Genomic DNA, 21,888 nt, shown 5'->3' on the forward strand with positions numbered 1-21,888 from the left:
TTCATACTACTCTCGAGTATAACATTACTTTCATTCTAAGACTGAAGAAGGAATGGAAGAATATATATATATATATATATATATATATATATATATATATATATATATATATATATATATATATATATATATATATATATATATGATGATCAAGAATCAGGAGAACTTCAACACAAACTCGCTGTCGAATCTCTACAACATTCTGAAAGCTCACAGATTGAATGTGAAGGAGATTGTAGATGAAAATAGGAAAAATGATCTTTGGAGGTCCTATGTCATTTGTCTTGAAAACCACTTGGAAGGAAGCTGGTTCTAATGGTGTAGCTGATGAGAACGAAGAAGGTTTCTTATTGAATTTAGATGACGAAGTTGTTGCCTATTACAAAAATAATAGGTCTAAGAAGTATAATAACTAAGTCGTTCACATCATGAAGCCTAAGATAGTAAAAGATTTGATTCATATGTTGATAAAGTTGAAAGTATGTTGATGTTAATTGTTTATGGAATGTCTAAGATATGTTAAGTTGAAAGTATTGTGGTAATAATTTTTGTATTAAACTTGGTTATTGTTGCCTTGTAGGTTATTGTTGATCATGTTTGTTTGGAGAGATCGCCGAGATGAATAACAAAATCCTGAAACGCATCCCAACTTATCTACCAAATTACATATTAACACTTTTTATTTGTTGTCATTTGGTATTAATACTTTGAAATTGATTATTAATCTTTATTTTGTTAGTCAAATATTAATATTGATTTTGGTAGTCGAATGTTTTGATTTTGGAATATAAAATTTAAGTTTCACTCGTGAGTTTTGGTTATATAATAGCAAAAAAAATGGCATGTAATAGATTGTTTTGAATTATAATAGGAACTAGGATTAGAAACTAGGAAATTGCTCATACATATATAATTAACGACGGTTTATCGACGAAAGTGACGGATCTTCTACGTATGCTGCCTGATTCATTTGGATTTGGCGTCAAGAAAATCCGTCGCTATTCCCTCGCTAAATCCCTCACGGAACCTGTCGCTGACTTTCACGACGAGGGTTTTTCCGGCGGCCTATTTCGGTCGCTAATCCGTCACTAATACCTATTCTTCTACTAGTGATACATAACAAATAAAAAGACAAGTACAATATATGCGTCGGATAATACAAGTACAACACAAAGCTAATATTCTATTCTAACAGTTTCAACACATATAATAGTCAGATGTTTTATTTATAATTAGAGAAGATGTTTCATAATAGATAAGAATATATGAAACAACAAAATATTAACATAACGAAAGTTATTACCTACCATACTAACAATGAAGATCCAACGTACTAGAACATGGTGCACATGATCAACATAAAACAAAACTAATTACACTTTATTTTATTATTTTCGAAAATGAAAACCGAAATTACATACAGATAAACTTTTTTCTTATTCAACTACGAGCCACCGCCCTCAAACCATCCAATGCAGGACTTCTATCCGTCGACCAAGAACATCACATGTAGAGGCTCAGGTTTGACAATCTTTGTGATGGAACAGCACTGAGGGGTTCTTTTTTCTTTAGTGTAATGCCAAATTTTTCAGAGAGGTCATGTTCTTCACCCTCCGGCAAGCTCCAATCAAAAGAGTGTAAGAGTGAAGCCAAGATATACATTTGCATTTTCTCAGCCAATTGAACTCCTGGACACAATCTTCTCCCAGATCCAAATGGGAAGAAGTTTAAATTACTTCCTTTGTAATCGTATTTGCTAGTCAAGAACCTCTCAGGGTTAAATTCCAGCGGGTTGTCCCAGTACTGAGGATCACGATGGATTGCCCAAATATTTAGTAACACGGTACAACCTTTTGGAATGGTGTATCCAGCTACTATGCAATCCTGGCTTGGTGATCGTGGGAGTATGAGAGGGACTACAGGGTGCAACCGGAATGTTTCCTTAATAGTTGCATCTAGGTATTGTAATTTGGGGAGATGAGATTCTTCGACAATGTTGTCAAGTCCCACAACATCTGATAATTCTTTTTGAATCCTTTTCATTATGTCATGATTTTGCATTATCTCTGCCATTGCCCATTCTATCAGTGTTGTTGTGGTTTCGGTTCCTGCAACCATAATATCCTGATACAACAAAAGTCAAACTGTATTGTCAATTTTGTAGTCCAACAAAAGGAAAATCGTGAAGCATTTGTGAAGTATCCATACGTAGAAGCTTAAAGGAGAGATGTTTTAGTAAATTAATTTCGACACAATCAAAAAATATATTGGGAATTTTTTTATTACATAGTTTAAACACTTAACTTGTGAATTTGAAATTATTGATTATTTTTCCTTCTAGTTATATTTTAAATTATTGATTATTTTTGTTTTTTTTTTTTTGAGTTTTTCGTTCACACGAAAAAAATCTACTATAATAAATGAAGGTTTTTTTTTGCCACATGTCCTCTTCTCATTCATTTGGACACATAGCATTTTTATAAATTTTTTAAATTTTCTATTTTCCACTTGTCATTTTATTGTATTTTTCATTTTATTAATTTAAAATTTCACATTTAATGTGTAAGGTAATATATATGTAAAGTATTTATTACAAAAAATTTATATATATAATGTAATCAATACATTAAAATCTTATTAATTTTAATAATTCAAATTTTTCTTATTTTTCTTATAAATTCAAACTTTTCAAATTGTTAAAATTTTATATATATATATATATATATATATATATATATATATATATATATATATATATATATATATATATATATATATATATATATATATATATATATATATTTTAAATTAAACCCATGTAATACATAGAGGCCCTAAGATTTAAATCAGCCAAATTTTAAAAAGTAAATATAACTAAATCGTAACAAATTAGGTAAATACCACCATAATCATAAAAAAATAGTTTAATATGACATAGATTAATCTTAGTCAGCCACCAAGGCATAGATGAATTTGTTAAATGTTTGATAATATGATGTGACCCACAAAATATATGAAGTATGTAAAACGATTAATTTGTAAAATATCTTTTCCGACTTTTCGATGTAGCTTTATAGAATAATGATTACCAGGAGAAGTGCCTTTATTTGTGTGATGCTAATCGATGTTGCATCTTTGTGGTTCATGAGCTCTAATAAGATCTGTAAAAAATCTTTCTTTCCTTCATGCCCAACTGCATCCTTCGGTTTTCTCGAGTTCAATTTGATTCGATCATCAATAATGTTTGTGAAAATTTGATCCACCTGATGAAGTAGCCTCTTGGTCTTCCGCAAGACACCTTGTAGATCAAGCCATGCAACACTTGGGAATATATCCGAGATATTCGGCTGTTCCATGAGCTTAACAACATTTGATACAATCGTCTGTAACTCGGCTACGAAATGGCTACCTTTTGCGTTTGGATCCGAAGTGTTTTCCCAAACCATGCTCATTAAGACGTTAACCTCTGTCAAGAAAGCAATCCCGCTAATGTCGACTTTGGATCCAATTTTACTATAAATATTCTTGACAGTTTTCCTAACCTCATCCCTTCGAAAATACCTGGATGCTTCAAGATTCTTGTTGCTTAGGACCTCATGGACAAATAGCTTACGAAGGTTACGCCAATCTGAATTGTTGTCGGACCATATTACATCTCGGGCTCCAAAAGACATTGTAAAGGCAGCGATTGATGGATTGCGGTTAGCAAAGATATCATCTTGCTCACGGACTACCACTTTTGCTATTTCAGGGCTGTTTATAACGACATGAAGTTTGCTTCCCAAGTGAAACTTGAAAATGGGTCCGTAGATATGGGCCATGTTACTGAACTGTTTGTGCATGTCACCGCCAAGAATCGGAAGGTTACCTACAATCGGCAAGGAACGGGGACCTGGTGGCAACGGTGGTGCACCATGTGAGGAGCTCAAAGATTTCAATATGTGCCATAAAATAGCGAAGATCGTTGCTGAAATGGTGGCAACTGCCAGCTGAGTAACTTGGTCTTTGTTGACGCTCATCACTTCCCACCACCATGAACCCTCGTTGTTAATTACTTGTGCCATTTTTGCAAATTATGAATGTGTGTAGTAGAATGATACGAATCGATTGTGGAATTTAAACCCCAAGTGATGGGCTTTGTTTGATTAAAAAAAGACAAAATTAAAATTTTTGATAATAAGAAATAAGAAAAAAAAAATACTGGTTAACCCTTGATTTTCTGGCTTTCATTTGTGAAAACTACATCATTGGTCCTAATGGTATGTGAAAACTGAGAACTTTAGTCCAACTATTTTCATTAAAATGTTGGTTGGCCCCGTGGTTTGATGAAATAGTCAACTTTGGTATCCAAATGAAACCACTATTATAGTATTATGTCCTGTCTTACACTACTAGGGATCCTAAAAAAATCATGTAGTCGATTGGAAACAAAGTAAAAACAAAAAAATAAAATAAAAAATCACTTAAAACTATGATGGGTTTGATGCACCAACCTTTTAGTTGGCCATTTAATTCATAAGTGTCATATATAAACAACTGCTTAGATTTTTAGGAAAAAAAATTATCTATTATAATCTTATTTGAATTTTTTCTAATAAAAATTATGAAAATTAATATGTTTTTCCTCAAAGTATAATATTGACATATTTCAATATCCAATCTCAATTCTCTATTTCTAATCTATTTTTTGTATTTTTTTCCAACCTCTACTACAAATGATGAAAATAAAAAAATTGGAATATGCATATCCGTAATATGACCGATAGGACAGAACTTCGCAACCGAAGCTCATAGAATATATATATATATATATATATATATATATATATATATATATATATATATATATATATATATATATATATATATATATATATATATATATATATATATATATATATATATATGACATCGATAAAAGATTATATAGTTTCCACCTTCTATTTCTATAATCTTGTATTTAATGTTCCATTTGTAATTTGGTTTATCTATTTTATTAAGTTTCTTTTATAAAACTAAAATATCCTATCTATTTTTATTTAGTTTTATATTCAAAATATTTAATTTATTTACTTCAAATTATATAAAATACTTTTATTTTCTCTAATAAATTATAATAGAACAATAAATAAACTTAAAGATTATTTGTTTAATAAATAATTAATTTGAGTTTGGTTGCTAATGGCTTTGAAAAAATGATTTTAGTTGGATTGTATTATTTTAAATCAAGGATAGCTGGATTAGTTTTGGTTGTAAATATTACTTGTCTTATATCATTTATCTTATCGTTGTTTTATTAGATTTTCCAAATAATAATGAACTTAAATTTAGAGATTTACATAATTACTGAACAGGAAAATAAAAATCCATAATACCATTGGAATAAATCCAAATAACATATCTAAATGGATTTTATTTTTTTCGGATCAAAAGCATAAATGGAGGATGAAAATTAAAATTAGATTAGATCTCAATGGATATCAAGTAAACCAAGGAGATAATGTGACTCCTAAAGAGAAAATCAACTAAAACAAGGATGTGATTAGCGGGGGTCTCTCTCTCTCTCTCTCTCGTGATTTTCTAATTCTGACATGTGTGGTCCTTGTAAGTGTAAAATGTTGCATGTAGTCTTTTCTAACGTAACATCCGGTTTCCAATTCATGGGTTCCTACGTACGACTTGTTATGGGTTGTATGTGGTGTGGATAAGTCAATTAGTTGACGATGACAATTTTTAGAGACCACAACACGATTGTTGTCTTTCCTCAGGTGGTGAGGGAATGTAGACTAGTGGTAAGGGAAGTAGACTAGAAAGTATCAGTCGGTTAGTGGGGAAAAAGGAAACCACCTTGCAAGTTGATTCTTGAACATAGTTTAGGAAGGATTAGTGTCTCCGAGATAGATTGCTCGTATGAATCTAAAACTTCTAATGAAGGTGGAGAAGGGAATTTATCGGCAGGTGCAAATTTAGGCACCACATGATGCTAAGGAATTTGGGATTGTTGGTTCTTTCAGGAGGTCGGGGAAGCAGCAGTTGTTGTGATATGTACATATAAATGTGTATTGGAGTTGCCATGCTTATGCCAGTATGTTCCAATGTGGTTTCGAGGACACTTACTGCCAGGAATTTCAATAAGGAGAAAAGGAAATATATTTCTTTATGCGATCAATGGGAGCACATCAATGATGATTAACCCTAATAAACATAAGGATAATGTGGAACCTAACACATGTTTGGTGGCTAGTGTGTTTTGTTATCTTATTGTTGTCTATTATATTCCATCGATGCTCAGATTGGGTTGTGTAGTTCGATCGACTCTGTTCATGTTTTAGTTGTTGACTTGTAAGCAAGTTACACTATCAAATTGCTTGATCATTGGCTGGAGTTTCCTGTTGCAGTGGGAGCACTAAATCATTGGAACCATCTTGAGTTCTTCCAGTTCTCAAAGGACCCTACTGAATTGAATTACATAGACTAAGAATAATGATTTAGCCCTACTACCCCGTTCTCTCCTGATAGGGTTCTAGGGCGTAGCTGTGACAACCCGAAATTTCCATTCCGTACAAACAGTATCAATTCAATAGAAGTTATAACAGTCACAATTAATTTTTAGACTTTTTCGTTTAAGTTTGAATACGTCAGGGTTTACACTTCAGGAGATATCAGGAGAGTGGATGCACTAGGGTTTAGTGCAACTCTATTATTCCATCACTCTATTATATTAGAGGTCATTTCAGGAATAAAATTATTTTCTGCCAAAAATATCTCAGGACTATAAATAGAATTCTGAATCAAATTCATTCATTATTCGCATTTCCAACTAGAGAAAAGCCATTTTCTCTCTCACAGATCTTCAGGTTTTTATACCAAAATGTGAATAACTCTTTCTAGTAGTGTTAGAAAGCTTTAAATGTGTTCATAACATAGATTACATAGCTAAATCATTAGATTTAGGAGTTTACTACCCAAGGTGTTCTTGGGCGGTAAACTCCCGAAACCGAGCCTAGACTGTCCCCAATGATATACTACTACCTTGGACTTGTATAGGAGTGTTTTAGGGACATGAAATCAAGCAAGGATCACCCAAGTTTGGGAGTTCACGGCCCAAGAGTATCTTAGGCCGTAAACTCCAGAGTTCATGCTCAAAATGGTGCTTTTAAGGCACCTAAGGCCTTAGACTTTTACCTAGACTTGTTCCCATTAAATCAAGGGCCTTAAACACAACAAAATCACCTTACAAAGTCAGTTTATGGCCATGACATTGTTCATGGGCCGTAAATTCATTAAAAGGGCACCAAAGTGTGTCAAGGTTCTTCATATACTTGGAATAAAAGCCTAGAACCTATACCACTTGTGCATGAGGCTTGAAAACAACAAAAACAACATTCCAAGAGAGTTTACAACCGTAAAATACAAAGGAAATGGCCTTGGGGCCGTAAACTCCTTTAAGGAGTATTTTTATGCCTTAAACCCTTCCAAGAATTTAATCACCAAGTTGGAATAATTCTAGGAATCATATGGAACTTCAAAACACACAATACCCCCATGGTTGGGAGTTTACGGCCATAAACTCAAGAGTTTACAACCGTAAACTCCATGTGTGATGATATATGGAGAGTAAACTCATATATAGGGTCCTTTGGAACCCTAAACCCATGTACTTTGTCCCACAATAGCTTAAATGCAACCCTTAGGGCTTAAAGCACTTATATAAAGTGTTTATTATGTTCTACGATGTCTTAACATTATCAATTAGTAATTTAAGTATAATTGAGTGCATATATGTGTGATTATATGTTCATTAGGATCGTAGTGTGTGTACAAGTCCTCACTTGACACCTAACAATCCTACACCGTCCAGTTCATCTAAACTACCAACTACAGGTGAGTTCATACCCCTAATTAATGTTTTAAATGATTTTAAATGCTTTAAAAGGGGGGGGGGAATACAAGTAGAAACAAACATTTTATTAAATCATTGATATGTATTTTATAACTGTGTTTGTCATTTAACAGATTTCACATACTACAAAATGTGATGCATGAAATGGTTTTAAATCTTAAGAATACTTTGTTATCAAATGTTTTACTTTTGAAATGTTTAATAAAATGACATCAAGTCATTGTTAATTATTGTTCAAAACCCATAAGATGTCTTACAAAACCATTTTACATTCTTGAACTAAACTATGCATATACACTTATATTCTTATATATGTATTGATGTTATAGTTTACATCTTTCATTTAGTTTCACACACCCTTGAGTAGTAAGAGTGTATAAACCTACTTGAACAACTAATTACATTTCAGTAAATCATCATAGGGATAATTTGAAGCTATCAAACATTACTCCTATTACAAGGAATCACACAAGAGTCAATTCATTCATGAGTCTATACTAGTACATTACCTGATACATGATTACATTTACATATGCTTACCTGATACATGAATATGTTTACATATACTTACCTATTACATGAACACACTTACATGAATACCAAAAAGGAACACTTTTACATAGGTGCATTATCTTGTATTCACTTACCTGGATACTTGTACTTAGAACTACGAGGATGATTTATTAGTACTTTCTGTGTAAATTATCTTTCCTATCCCGGTTCAATGGGATATATCGGCGGGACTTACTATTCCGAACCCCACTGATTAGCACCAGTGGTCGATGACCATCTACGGAGGTCTAAGGTTACTACTTATACTAGGTAGATCGATAACCGGGGCTAACCCCTCCACCCACCTGTTGCTGCTACAGAGGACAAGTGGACAATCTTCGATTGTTCATAAGGTTATACTTTTCGCTTATTGCGGTGTTGTGTTACTCCTAGTACCCAGCGATGACACTTACATTAATAGTTTTTCTGGACAATCTTCGGATGTTCATTAGGTTACATATTTTGCTTAATGCGATGTTGTGTTAGTCCTAGTACCCAGTGACAACACTTACAGTAGCACATTTTCCTGTTTACTTTATTTTGTGATACTTTCACATAAACGATGAGTTAGACTAAGTACTTTAGTACTAAACAATTGAAGGAAAAACTATCATTTAACTTACAAAACATTCGGGTCTTGGTAGAAGAGTACATCTCAAACTCATAGAAAATAAGGGATTTTCTAGGGCTTTTCATACTTATCTCAACATTTTCATTTAAAGGTTTGTATGACTTTTAAAACAGATTTTCAAAGCAAGACAATGACACTTAAATACTTATGAATTCACCAGCTTTAAAGATGATACTCTCTTCCAAAATAACTGGTATTCTCGGGTCAACAGTAGACAGGTACGATGGCCAAGTTTTGAGAAGACGGAGCAGACAAGTCTCATCTTTTATTTTGATTGTATATTTTTGGTGTCTTACTACAATGAAAGAACACACATGTATTAAAACTCTACTTATAATGCAATGGATGATGTTGTTGCTTGTTTATTATATTACACTATTGTGATACTGTACATGACGTCCTCGACCCCTGAACGTTTCCGCCGTTCGTGGTTTTGGGGTGTGACAGATTGGTATCAGAGCATTGTTTATAGTGAATAAAGTATATCAACCCATAAAAGATATACTAACTATAAATACATTGGGATTAAAATACTTTGTCTAAGAGTTATACTTTTAAATAATAAAATATTTAACAAAGTATACGTGCCTGCATTCATACTAAAATCAGTGTCACAATGACAAGAACAAAAGTATTATGATTGTTGAATATCACAAGTAAGCCTAGGGATATATGGTCAGTCTTGGGAATGGCATAGCCTGATCAACTATGCTGGTCCGAGGAGTGATTAGCCTATGCCCAAGAATGGTTGTGATATGACAACAAGTCTAAAAACTTACCAACACAACCATAAAGAAATACCATAGGGGTATTTGGTCTTACTGTAATTATCTTAGTCGGTTCGTCTATTTAGCTATTTGTTATATCCCTTTTTCTCGCATAGATTAAAATGGTTGGATTTCACCATGGTGATCCGTACTTCCCAAACCACGGCAATGCTGGTTGGCTAGAGGCAGAACCAGAAGATGATCACCAAATCCCTTTAGATGATCACCATGCTGAAGGTTTCTCCGATGGTTCTGACTCCGAGCCTGAAGTCAACAACCTACCCCCAGATGTTCGAAACCCAAACCTGAACCCCCGCCCTGTGTTTCAAGGACCCACACCCCTGTGGGCCACGAACTTGAATACGTGGAGCTAGGAACAAGGTCAGCCCATTCCCTACAATGGAGACCGAAGTTTCTACAACCTCACTGAAGGAGGTTCTCCTGATAGAGTCCTACCAATCATGGTGCGTAGGATTTCTCGGAACACGATAATGGCTCAGGCGACTATCAATCAAGTCTTGGAAGTTGACGCCAACTCTGGTGTTAACACTATCCACATTCGCCAACTAGAGTCTGCTCATGAAAGGACTCTGGTCCGCAATGCAAATCTGCAGAGGGAACTTGCTGAAAACCGAGCTGAAGTTATAGAACTTCGAGCTCAGCAAGCAAGTTCAGACAGACGTATAAGAGACGTTGAACGTCTACTATCGGGATCGAGGACTCATGCTAGCAGTTCTCGTCGCCGATAGAATATCGTCAACTCATCTTTTGGATATAACCTAGTTTATGTAAAACTTTGGTCTAATTTCTTGTCTTTATAAATCTTAGATCTGTTAGGTCTTCATCTAATGATGTAAGGCCTACTTCTAGGCCATTTTTCCCGAACTTGTTGCATCTGTATTTCCAGTATTATTGACAGATATCTAATCTTATGGAAATTATTATCCAAACGCTATCTTCTTCATTTAGTCATTCTATTCATTCTGTTGTTGGGCTATGGGGAGTTAGTCCATGAAACACATTCACTGTACATTTATTCTTATCCATGTCGTCATCTTTTAAATGTATAGTTAAAGATGCCGCCACGCAGAAGTACAATACGTAACCCAAACAACGAAGCACCGATACCACCACCTCCACCACCACCTGAACCTCTTCAACCACCTACTCCTTTCGATGCCAACATGTTCCAGGCAGCTTTCACAGCGGCGGTTGCAGCTGTTGTGTCAGCAATCAATGCTCCTATCCCTAGTGGATCGGGATCAGGTGCACCTCCCTCCAACCACGGCGAAGGCCACGGACACTCTCGGGAATGCACCTACAAGGACTTCACAAACGCCAAACCCCGCAGCTTCAATGGTACTGGTGGGGTTATGGTGTTAAGGTAGTGGATTGAGAAGATGGAATCTGTCTTCGAGATCTGCAGATGCCAAGAAGGCAACAAGGTCAAGTTCGCAGCTTGTACCTTCTCTGACAGAGCATTAACATGGTGGAACGGCCATGTTAAGTATCTGACCTTGGTGGTGGCGTATTCCATCGGCTGGGAAAAGCTGAAAGACATGCTGATGAAAGAATACTGTCCTCGAGGTGAAATACAAAAACTCTAGCAGGAGTTCTGGAGTCTTCAAATGGTTGGATCTGACATCATGACCTACACAAATAGGTTATGTGATCTGGCGAACTTATGCCATGATATGGTTGCTACTGAGAGCAAAAAGATAGAGAGATATATCTGGGGACTATCGCCCCAGATCCAGTTAAGTGTGTTATCCTACAAGCCTATCACTTTTGATAGCGCCAAGGAGCTGGCACAGTCTCTCATAGACCACGGGAAACACAAGAACCCAACAATCCCTGCATCCGTACCACAAAAGTCCAACCCCGACAACAACAGGAAGGGGTGGAGTAAGAGGAAAAGAGGGGCTTCGCAAGAATCCTCCAAGAGACAACAACTTGTGGCAATCAATGCTGCCACAGTAAATCCTATTATCCCTGCGAACCCCTTACCAGCAAAAACATATGCTGGAACCCTTCCGAAGTGCACCAAGTGAAACTACCACCACCACGGACCTTGAAAGGAGATGCAGTGCTCTAACTGCAACAGGAAGGGACACACAACCCGTTTCTGCCAGGCTCCAACAGCTCAAGCCACCCAGGTTCCTAATGCCGGTATGGGCCAAACTTGCTACGGTTGTGGCGAGGTGGGTCACTACAAGAGGAACTGCCCTAAAGCGGGGACGGCTAGCGGAGTAGGAAGAGTTATGGCCCTAGGCCACGAGGAAGTAGTAGTTGATCCCACGATAGTTACTGGTACGTTCCTCCTCGATAACTCATTGGCTTGCATACTTTTCGACAGTGGAGCGGAGAGAAGTTTCGTAAGTCACAAATTTGCACACCTGCTTAAACAAAAACCATGCGCATTAGATAATTCATTCACGGTAGAAATGGATAATGGGAAAACAGAGAGCACAAACTGCATATACGTAGGTTGTACCTTAACTTTAGATGGCCATACTTTCAAGATAGATCTCATTCCAGTCCGAATTAAATGTTTCGACGTTATCATCGGTATGGATTGGTTGAGTCTTCTTCGCGCCGACATCATGTGCTTTGAAAAAAACAGTTCGTCTTAACCTTCCTAACAACGAAACATTAATTATCTACGGTGACAAACCTAGTACGAGCCTTCGCATCATTTCGTGCATTCAAGCTCAGAAGTGCTTGCACAAGGAGTACCATGCATTCCTTGCACACATCGTTGATACAAGTCAAGAAATGAAAGACATTCAGAACATCCCTGAAGTACGTGACTTCCACGACATCTTCCTAGAGGTACTTCCCGGTTTACCACCGCAACGCCAAGTTGAGTTCAGAATCGACTTAGTGCCAGGAGCTACCCAGTAGCCAAATCTCCTTATCGTCTGGCACCGGCTAAAATGCATGAACTTTCTAGTCAACTTAACGAACTTCTCAAGAAGGGATTCATTCGACCAAGCTTCTCACCATGGGGAGCACCGGTCTTGTTCGTCAAGAAGAAAGATGGATCGTTTCGCATGTGCATCGACTATAGAGAACTCAACAAACTTACCATTAAAAATCGTTATCCTTTGCCCCGTATTGACGATTTGTTTGATCAACTTCAAGGAGCCAACTACTTCTCGAAGATAGATCTACGATCCAGATATCACCAACTACGAGTGTTAGATGAGGATGTTCCCAAGACAACCTTCCGAACTCATTATGGGCACTACGAGTTTGTAGTGATGTTGTTCGGATTAACAAATGCACCCGCAGTATTCATGGATCTGATGAATAGGGTGTGTCATCCTTAATTGGATCAATTCATCATCGTCTTCATTGATGACATACTCATCTACTCTCGAAGTAAGGAGGAACATAGCCAACATCTCCGTAAAATCTTAGAAACATTGCGGTCGGAGAAGCTCTACGCGAAGTTCTCCAAGTGAGAATTTTGGATTCGGCAAGTTGAATTTTTGGGCCATGTTGTTAGCGAAGAAGGTATACACGTGGACCCTTCCAAAATTAAGGCCATCGAGAACTGGTCAGCACCAAAGACACCTACTGAAATTCGTCAATTTCTAGGTCTAGTTGGCTACTATCGCAGGTTCATTCAGAACTTCTCCCACATAGCAAAACCTCTTACAACACTTACCCAGAAGGGCGTGGCCTTTGACTGGGAAGAGAAAACAAGAAAGAGTGTTCCAAACGCTCAAGCGAGCCTTGTGCACCGCACCAATACTGTCCCTCCCCGAAGGGATAGAAGACTTCGTGGTCTATTGCGACGCATCAAACCAAGGGCTCGGATGTGTTCTGATGCAGCGAGGTAAAGTCATAGCCTATGCCTCGAGATAGCTAAAGACACATGAAGTTAACTACACCACCCACAATCTTGAACTAGGAGCAGTTATGTTTGCTCTGAAGATCTGGCGACATTACTTATATGGTACAAAAAGCACGATCTTTACAGACCATAAGAGTCTGCAACACATTTTTGACCAGAAGGAGCTCAACATGAGACAACGACGGTGGGTCTAGCTACTCAGTGATTACGAGTGTGATATTCGTTATCATCTGGGTAAAGCCAATGTAGTAGCCGATGCCCTAATTCGGAAAGAATATTCTGGTCGTAGGGTCAAATCTTAGACTCTAACTATCCATTCACACTTGTCCACGCAAATAAAGGAGGCTCAGCTCGACGCTTTGAAACCTGAAACATGACTGGTGAATCCCTTAGAGGGATGGATAAGAACTTGGAAGTAAAGGGTGGCGAAGCCTTATACTTCATGGATCGGATCTGGACACCGAAACACGGTGGCTTCAGAGACTTGGTCATGACGGAAGCTCACAGCACTGGTTATTCCGTCCACCCGGGTTCAGATAAAATGTATCTGGATCTTAAAAAGTTATACTGGTGGCCTAACATGAAAACAGATATTGCTACCTTCGTGAGTAAATTCCTTACTTGCGCAAAGGTCAAGGTCGAATACCAGAAACCCTCCGGCCTCTTATAGCAACTGGAGATACCAGAATGGAAGTGGGAGCGGATCACTATGGACTTCATAACCAAGTTGCCCAAGACGACAGGTGGACTTGATTCCATATGGGTCATCATCGATAGACTGACCAAGTCGGCACACTTCCTGCCAATCAAAGAAACAGACAAGATGGAGAAACTTACCAGAACTTACATTAGGGAGATTGTAAGGCTGCACGGTGTTCCTTTATCTATCATCTCGGACCGAGATAGTAGATTCACTTCGAGGTTTTGACAGTCATTACAAAATTCCCTGGGAACTAAGCTGGACATGAGTACAGCCTACCATCCACAAACCGACGGACAAAGTGAGAGAACTATCCAAACCTTGGAAGACATGTTGTGTGCTTGCGTGATTGACTTTGGAAGAGCTTGGGATACCCATTTACCTCTTGTTGAATTTTCCTACAACAACAGTTATCATACGAGCATAAAGGAAGCTCCATTCGAGGCCCTCTATGGCCGAAAGTGCATATCCCCTCTGTGCTGGGCTGAAGTGGGTGATACCCAGTTAGCTAAGGGACGAGTTCCCGAAAGCACTCTCACGGGTCCTGAGATCATTCGGGAAACGACAGAGAATATCGTTCAAATTCGTGAACGATTCAAAGCCTCTAGAGACCGACAGAAAAGCTATGCTGACAAGCGTAGGAAACCATTGGAGTTCCAGGTGGGCGACCGAGTCCTACTGAAGGTCTCACCCTAGAAGTGCTTGATAAGCTTTGGGAAGCGTGAGAAGCTCAATCCAAGATACATAGGGCCTTTCGAGGTTCTCGCGAGAATCGGCCCTGTGGCTTACAAGCTCAATCTACCGCAAGAACTCAATAACGTACATCCTACCTTCCACGTGTCAAACTTGAAAAAGTGTCTATCCGACGAGACTCTTGTTATTCCACTTGACGAGATCGAGATCAACGAGAGCCTCAACTTCGTGGAGGAACCAATAGAGATCATGGATCGAGAGGTCAAGCAAACAAAGCAGAGCCGTATCCCGATAGTGAAGATTCGCTGGAATGCAAACCGTGGACCTGAATTCCTTTGGGAACGGGAAGATCAGATGAAACTTCAATACCCTCATCTGTTCCCTTAGTTATGTGTAATTTACTACTTGCTCAAATTCTAATTTCGGAATGAAATTCCTTCTAACGGGGGGATGATGTGACAACCCAAAATTTCCATTCCGTACAAACACTATCAATTCAATAGAAGTTATAACAGTCATAGTTAATTTTCAGACTTTTTTGTTTAAGTTTGAATACGTCAGGGTTTACACTTCAGGAGATATCAAGAGAGTGGATGCACTAGGGTTTAGTGCAACTCTATTATATTAGAGGTCATTTCAGGAATAAAATTATTTTCTGCCAAAAATATCTTAGGACTATAAATAGAATTCTGAATCAAATTCATTCATTATTCACATTTCCAACTAGATAAAAACCATTTTCTCTCTCACAGATCTTCGGGTTTTTATACCAAAATGTGAGTAACTCTTTCTAGTAGTGTTAGAAAGCTTTAAATGTGTTCATAACATAGATTACATAGCTAAATCATCAGATTTAGGAGTTTACTCCCCAATGTGTTCTTGGGCGGTAAACTCCCGGAACCGAGCCTAGACTGTCCCCCGTGATATACTACTGCCTTGGACTTGTATAGGAGTGTATTAGGGACATGAAATCAAGCAAGGATCACCCATGTTTGTGAGTTCACGTCCCAAGAGTATCTTAGGCCGTAAACTCCAATGTTCATGCTCAAAATGGTGCTTTTAAGGCACCTAAGGCCTTAGACTTTTACCTAGACTTGTTCCCATTAAATTAAGGGCCTTAAACACAACAAAATCACCTTACAAAGTCAGTTTACGGCCATGACATTGTTCATGGGCCGTAAACTCATTAAAAGGGCACCAAAGTGTGTCAAGGTTCTTCATATGCTTGGAATAAAAGCCTAGAACCTATACCACTTGTGCATGAGGCTTGCAAACAACAAAACAACATTCCAAGAGAGTTTACAACCGCAAACTCCGAAGGAAATGGCCTTGGGGCCGTAAACACCTTTAAGGAGTGTTTCTATGCCTTAAACCCTTCCAAGAATTTAACCACCAAATTGGAATAATTCTAGGAATCATTTAGAACTTAAAAACACACAATACCCCCATGGCTGGGAGTTTACGGCCGTAAACTCAAGAGTTTACAACCGTAAACTCCATGTGTGATGATATATGGAGAGTAAACTCATATATAGGGTCCTTTGGAACCCTAAACCCATGTACCTTGTCCCACAATAGCTTAAATGCAATCCTTAAGGCTTAAAGCACTTATATAAAGTGTTTATTATGTTCTAGGATGTCTTAACATTATCAATTAGTAATTTAAGTCTAATTGAGTGCATATATGTGTGATTATATGTTCATTAGGATCGTAGTGTGTGTACAACTCCTCACTTGACACCTAACAATCCTACACCGTCCAGTTCATCTAAACTACCAACTACATGTGAGTTGATACCCCTAATCAATGTTTTAAATGATTTTAAATGATTTAAAAGGGGGGGGGGGAATACAAGTAGAAACAAACATGTTATTAAATCATTGATATGTATTTTATAACTGTGTTTGTCATTTAACAGATTTCACATACTACAAAATGTGATGCATGAAATGGTTTTAAATCTTAAGAATATTATGTTATCAAATGTTTTACTTTTGAAATGTTTATTAAAATGACATCAAGTCATTGTTAATTATTGTTCAAAAACCATAAGATGTCTTACAAAACCATTTTACATTCTTGAACTAAACTATGCATATACACTTGTATTCTTATATATGTATTGATGTTATAGTTTACATCTTTCATTTAGTTTCTCACACCCTTGAGTAGTAAGAGTGTATAAACCTACTTGAATAACTAATTACATTTTTGTAAATCATCATAGGGACAATTTGAAGATATCAAACATTACTCCTATTACAAGGAATCACACAAGAGTCAATTCATTCATGAGTCTATACAAGTACATTACCTGATACATGATTACATATACATATGCTTTCCTGATACATGAATATGTTTACATATACTTACCTGTTACATGAACACAATTACATGAATACCATACATGAACACTTTTACATAGGTGCATTATCCTGTATTCACTTACCTGGATACTTGTACTTAGAACTACGAGGATGATTTATTAGTACTTTCTGTGTAAATTGTCTTTCCTTTCCCGGTTCAATGGGATATCTCGGCGGGACATACCATTCCGAACCCCACAGATTAGCAGCAGTGGTTGATGACCATCTACGGAGGTCTAAGGTTACTACATATACTAGGTAGATCGATAACCGGGGCTAACCCCTCCACCCACCTGCTGCTGCTACAGAGGACAAGTGGACAATCTTCGATTGTTCATAAGGTTATACTTTTCGCTTATTGCGGTGTTGTGTTACTCCTAGTACCCAGCGATGACACTTACATTAATAGTTTTTCTGGACAATCTTCGGATGTTCATTAGGTTACATATTTTGCTTAATGCGATGTTGTGTTAGTCCTAGTACCCAGTGACAACACTTACAGTAGCACATTTTCCTGTTTACTTTATTTTGTGATACTTTCACATAAACGATGAGTTAGACTAAGTACTTTAGTACTAAACAATTGAAGAAAAAACTATCATTTAACTTACAAAACATTCGGGTCTTGGTAGAAGAGTACATCTCAAACTGATAGAAAATAAGGGATTTTCTAGGGCTTTTCATACTTATATCAACATTTTCATTTAATGGTTTGTATGACTTTTAAAACAACTTTTCAATGCAAGACAATGACACTTAAATACTTATGAATTCACCAGCTTTAAAGCTGATACTCTCTTCCAAAATAACTTGTATTCTCAGGTCAATAGTAGACAGGTACGATGGCTAGGTTTTGAGAAGACGGAGCAGACAAGTCTCGTCTTTTATTTTGATTGCATATTTTTGGTGTCTTACTACAATGAAAGAACACACATGTATTAAAACTCTACTTATAATGCAATGGATGATGTTGTTGCTTGTTTATTATATTACACTGTTGTGATACTGTACATGATGTCCTCTACCCCTGAACGTTTCCATCGTTCGTGGTTTCGGGGTGTGACAGTAGCTGATAATTCCAAAGACTATGTGATTATATAGTAGGTATGGTATTTAAGAATTAAGGATTATAGACATTGATTGGGCCGGTTTGGGACTCTAATAATATGAGTGTCAACTAATAGTAATTCAAACCCTAAGCGGGGTACAATTTAACATTCAGATTAGAAATTTGGCAGATGTTTGACTTATAGTCTCAGCAGCATGGATCAGAAGAGCATATGGTTTGGGCATGCGAGTTTATTACTTCAAGGTTATTCATGCATGAAGGGAATGGAAACTGTGTCTCATCAGAATGCTTGTGGTTACAAGTTTTGGTAGTATATCTCTCAAAATGGTTGAAGAATTTCCATCTAAGCGTTAGAAGGAATGCCAAAATCCATCATATGATGGATATAACTCAAGTACTTGGATCAGTCAATGTCAATAAAAATGCAGGAATAGTGTTCGTATCAGAGGAGTTGCTAGTTAGGGACCTCGTCTTTGCAAGTGGGTCATTATGGGAGTGTCATGTATGTTCGTGAGAATGCAATTGGATGACCTAGGTTGTATATTAGAATGCTCAAACATTTTTAGCTCACACCAAGGATCGGTCATCTATTGTTAAGGATTGTCAAATACGGATCGGTTTCATAAAATGGGATTGCCTACTTTCTTCATTTCATGTTCTAATCGGGTATGACTATAGGGTGGAAGTAAGTAAGTGTCTGAGGAACGTCTTCTTTTGAGTATAAGGATACTTGGTGATGCAGTTCAATTTGCTAGTGCTCTAAAGTATGTGTGACGACTATGGAGTTTAATTATTAGACTCATGAGCAACATTTCTTCAATTCTTCATGCGTGGCCTTTTGTTGCGTAAGTACGCTTATAATATACTTCATTCTGGTCAAGTCAAGGATTGTTTGGAGAATCTCCCTGCCTATTCTTGTCTGATGAAGTCATAAGGATTCAAGACACCATCCAGACATCTAACAACCATTATATAAGTTTCCAAGGGTGATGGTCATACTATAATACTCATATGTTGTTGCCAGTCTGTGGTTTGGTCTGTGATATGAGTAGCATGATGTAGGGTGGTGGTCATACTTTTGCATCCAGTTTTGATTGGATCATAGGGAGGTTGTAGCCTTTAGATGCTAAGCATTGTATGCTTTTTGAGAATGGATGACAGTGGATCTATGATGACTGGTGTGCTCCCTTATGGGTTATGTTCGTTAATGATTATGATTGCATATGTCCTAGGGAGGAATTTACTAACAAAGACTATAGTCATAATATTTTTTTTTTTGAAGAGGAATAGATGGATTTTAACAAATGTAGGTCAAAACATAGTTGGTCCCTGGTTTTGCCAATTTTCAGGAGTGGGTTGTCAGTTGAGAAGTCTTGGGAAGGATGATAGAAATAATGATGAGGTTCCATGAGCTGATCATTTGAAAGGATAATTGGTGTCATGACATAGTGTGAACAACACGCTTATGACTTATGTGGTTCAAGCTTATTAGGCTTTAGGTTATGTGTTATATGGATGTTATGTGTTAAGTTGTCGATGGATATGGTAGAGAAGGATCGGTATGCTTGGCCATGATAGACCCTTCAAGGAAAGTGGTCAAGGTTTATATGATCATGATAGACCCTAAGGGGGAAACAATCAGTTTCTAGTATGGTAATATCTCAAATAGACCTTTCAGGGGAGTCAACATGTCAGAATAGATTTGGCAAAAATGATGTGAGATAAGAGTGTATTGTGTTAGTGGATGCTAACTAATTGAAAACTTAAGGTTTTATGTTAAAGGTTTCCCATTGAATTTAGCTACCACTAATGGAGTATTATTTCGAAAATTTATGAATCGTAAGGTTCATGGTTTGTAACGTCCGTGTTTCTAGGATAGACATTAATGATGTTGTAATAGTCTAGGCTAATTTTTGTAACTTTTTTTGAAATAATAAAGATGTTTTATTTGATTATTATGTGCTTATACTTGATTATTATGATTTAATAAATTAAGGATAGAAATAAGCATCAAAAATAAATCCTAGATTAACCTAATATTTATGAAGAAAGTTGTAGTGGTTAAAAAAAGGATTCCATGGATATAAAGAATACCGAAATCTAAGTTATAACGAAGACGTTATCAATTGTCGAAGTTTCACGGCAGAACCGGCACGAAGCTATGTGACATAAAAAGTGAGTTTATGATAAACTACTTTTTAGCCTTATCAATCTAAATGAAAGTTGTAGTACACATTAAATTGAGAGCGTGCATAAAAAGAACGCCCAAATATGACTTCGTATGAGGATGTTATGATTTTTATAAGTTTCGGCTTAGCAGTATACAACCCGAAACTCAAATTATAGATCGACCGATTTTTAGCCGACACAACATAAACAAGAATTCAAGATCTCGTTGATAGTAGTTTAACGGTAAAATTACAGAAAAAATGGACATCGAATGAAGAAGTAATGAATTTTTAACGGATTTTTCCTGTCTCGGTCTGTTATAAAATATAACTTGAAAAATAAAGTCAATATTAGCCAACGGTGTCTAAACGAAAGTTGTAGAGCATGGTCTCACCTACGTGTGGATAGAAAGAATGTCATAAATGGATTTTGTATGTGAAAGTTTCGAATTTTTGAAGTTTGATAAATCGGAGTACGCCCAGCGACCTGGTGTACTCAGTCCGAACTTGGCCACGTCGCCTACCCCTTCGCAAGATAGACGTGTGTTCGTAGTCTTGACGCGTCCGAGATGATCCCTTTGTACGCCCAGCGTATTCGATGTATGCACAACGTAGTGGCTGGTGAATCAGTTAGCCCCGCATTCCATAGATTTACGCCCAACGCAACTCAAGTGTTCAGCCACTTTAAATAGTGGATGATGCCATCTGAATTGATGTTACAATTTTCATCCTCTAAGCTCTATACTTTGTTTTGTATTGAAAAAATTACCCCTAAACCTATAATACTATCCTAGCATCATAAGCAAATCCCGAAGCACCTAAAGATCTCGATAAAAGAGTTTTCGAGTAGAAACTCTGCCCAAGTAAAGCCCGGTTTTTGAGAAAACATCTCGGTTTTATCGAAAAAGATTGTTTTAAGGGACGAAGTGATGTCCAACCGCCATCGTCTTATCAGGTTAGTGTATAGTCACTTTCATCTTACGCATAGATATGAAGTATTTTTCTATAAAATATGTGTTATTTCTATAAATATTATTTGTTTATTTGAGATAGTATTTAATGAATGTTTTATACAGGTTTAAATTGTATATGTATTTTTATCTCCAAATATGTTAGGTAAAACTAGGGTAGATAAAATAGTTGATGTGTGAAAAATTATGAGAGGGCTCGATT

At 36.8% G+C, this 21,888-nt stretch overlaps 1 protein-coding gene across 1 annotated transcript; it reads right to left on the reverse strand.

Moving 5' to 3' along the window:
* Positions 1 to 1,331: 1,331 nt before the first annotated feature.
* On the reverse strand, positions 1,332 to 4,215 carry LOC145002246 (cytochrome P450 76C1-like). Its single transcript, XM_078961550.1, has 2 exons — positions 3,090 to 4,215; positions 1,332 to 2,124 (listed from the first exon to the last, which is right to left on the reverse strand). The coding sequence occupies exons 1-2, from the start codon at positions 4,062 to 4,064 to the stop codon at positions 1,504 to 1,506; spliced, it is 1,596 nt and encodes a 531-aa protein (XP_078817676.1). The 5' UTR covers positions 4,065 to 4,215; the 3' UTR covers positions 1,332 to 1,503.
* Positions 4,216 to 21,888: the final 17,673 nt, after the last annotated feature.

This window comes from Lactuca saligna, chromosome 6 (assembly GCF_052625555.1).
Source record: "Lactuca saligna cultivar CGN05327 chromosome 6, ASM5262555v1, whole genome shotgun sequence".
Taxonomy (NCBI): Eukaryota; Viridiplantae; Streptophyta; class Magnoliopsida; order Asterales; family Asteraceae; genus Lactuca; species Lactuca saligna.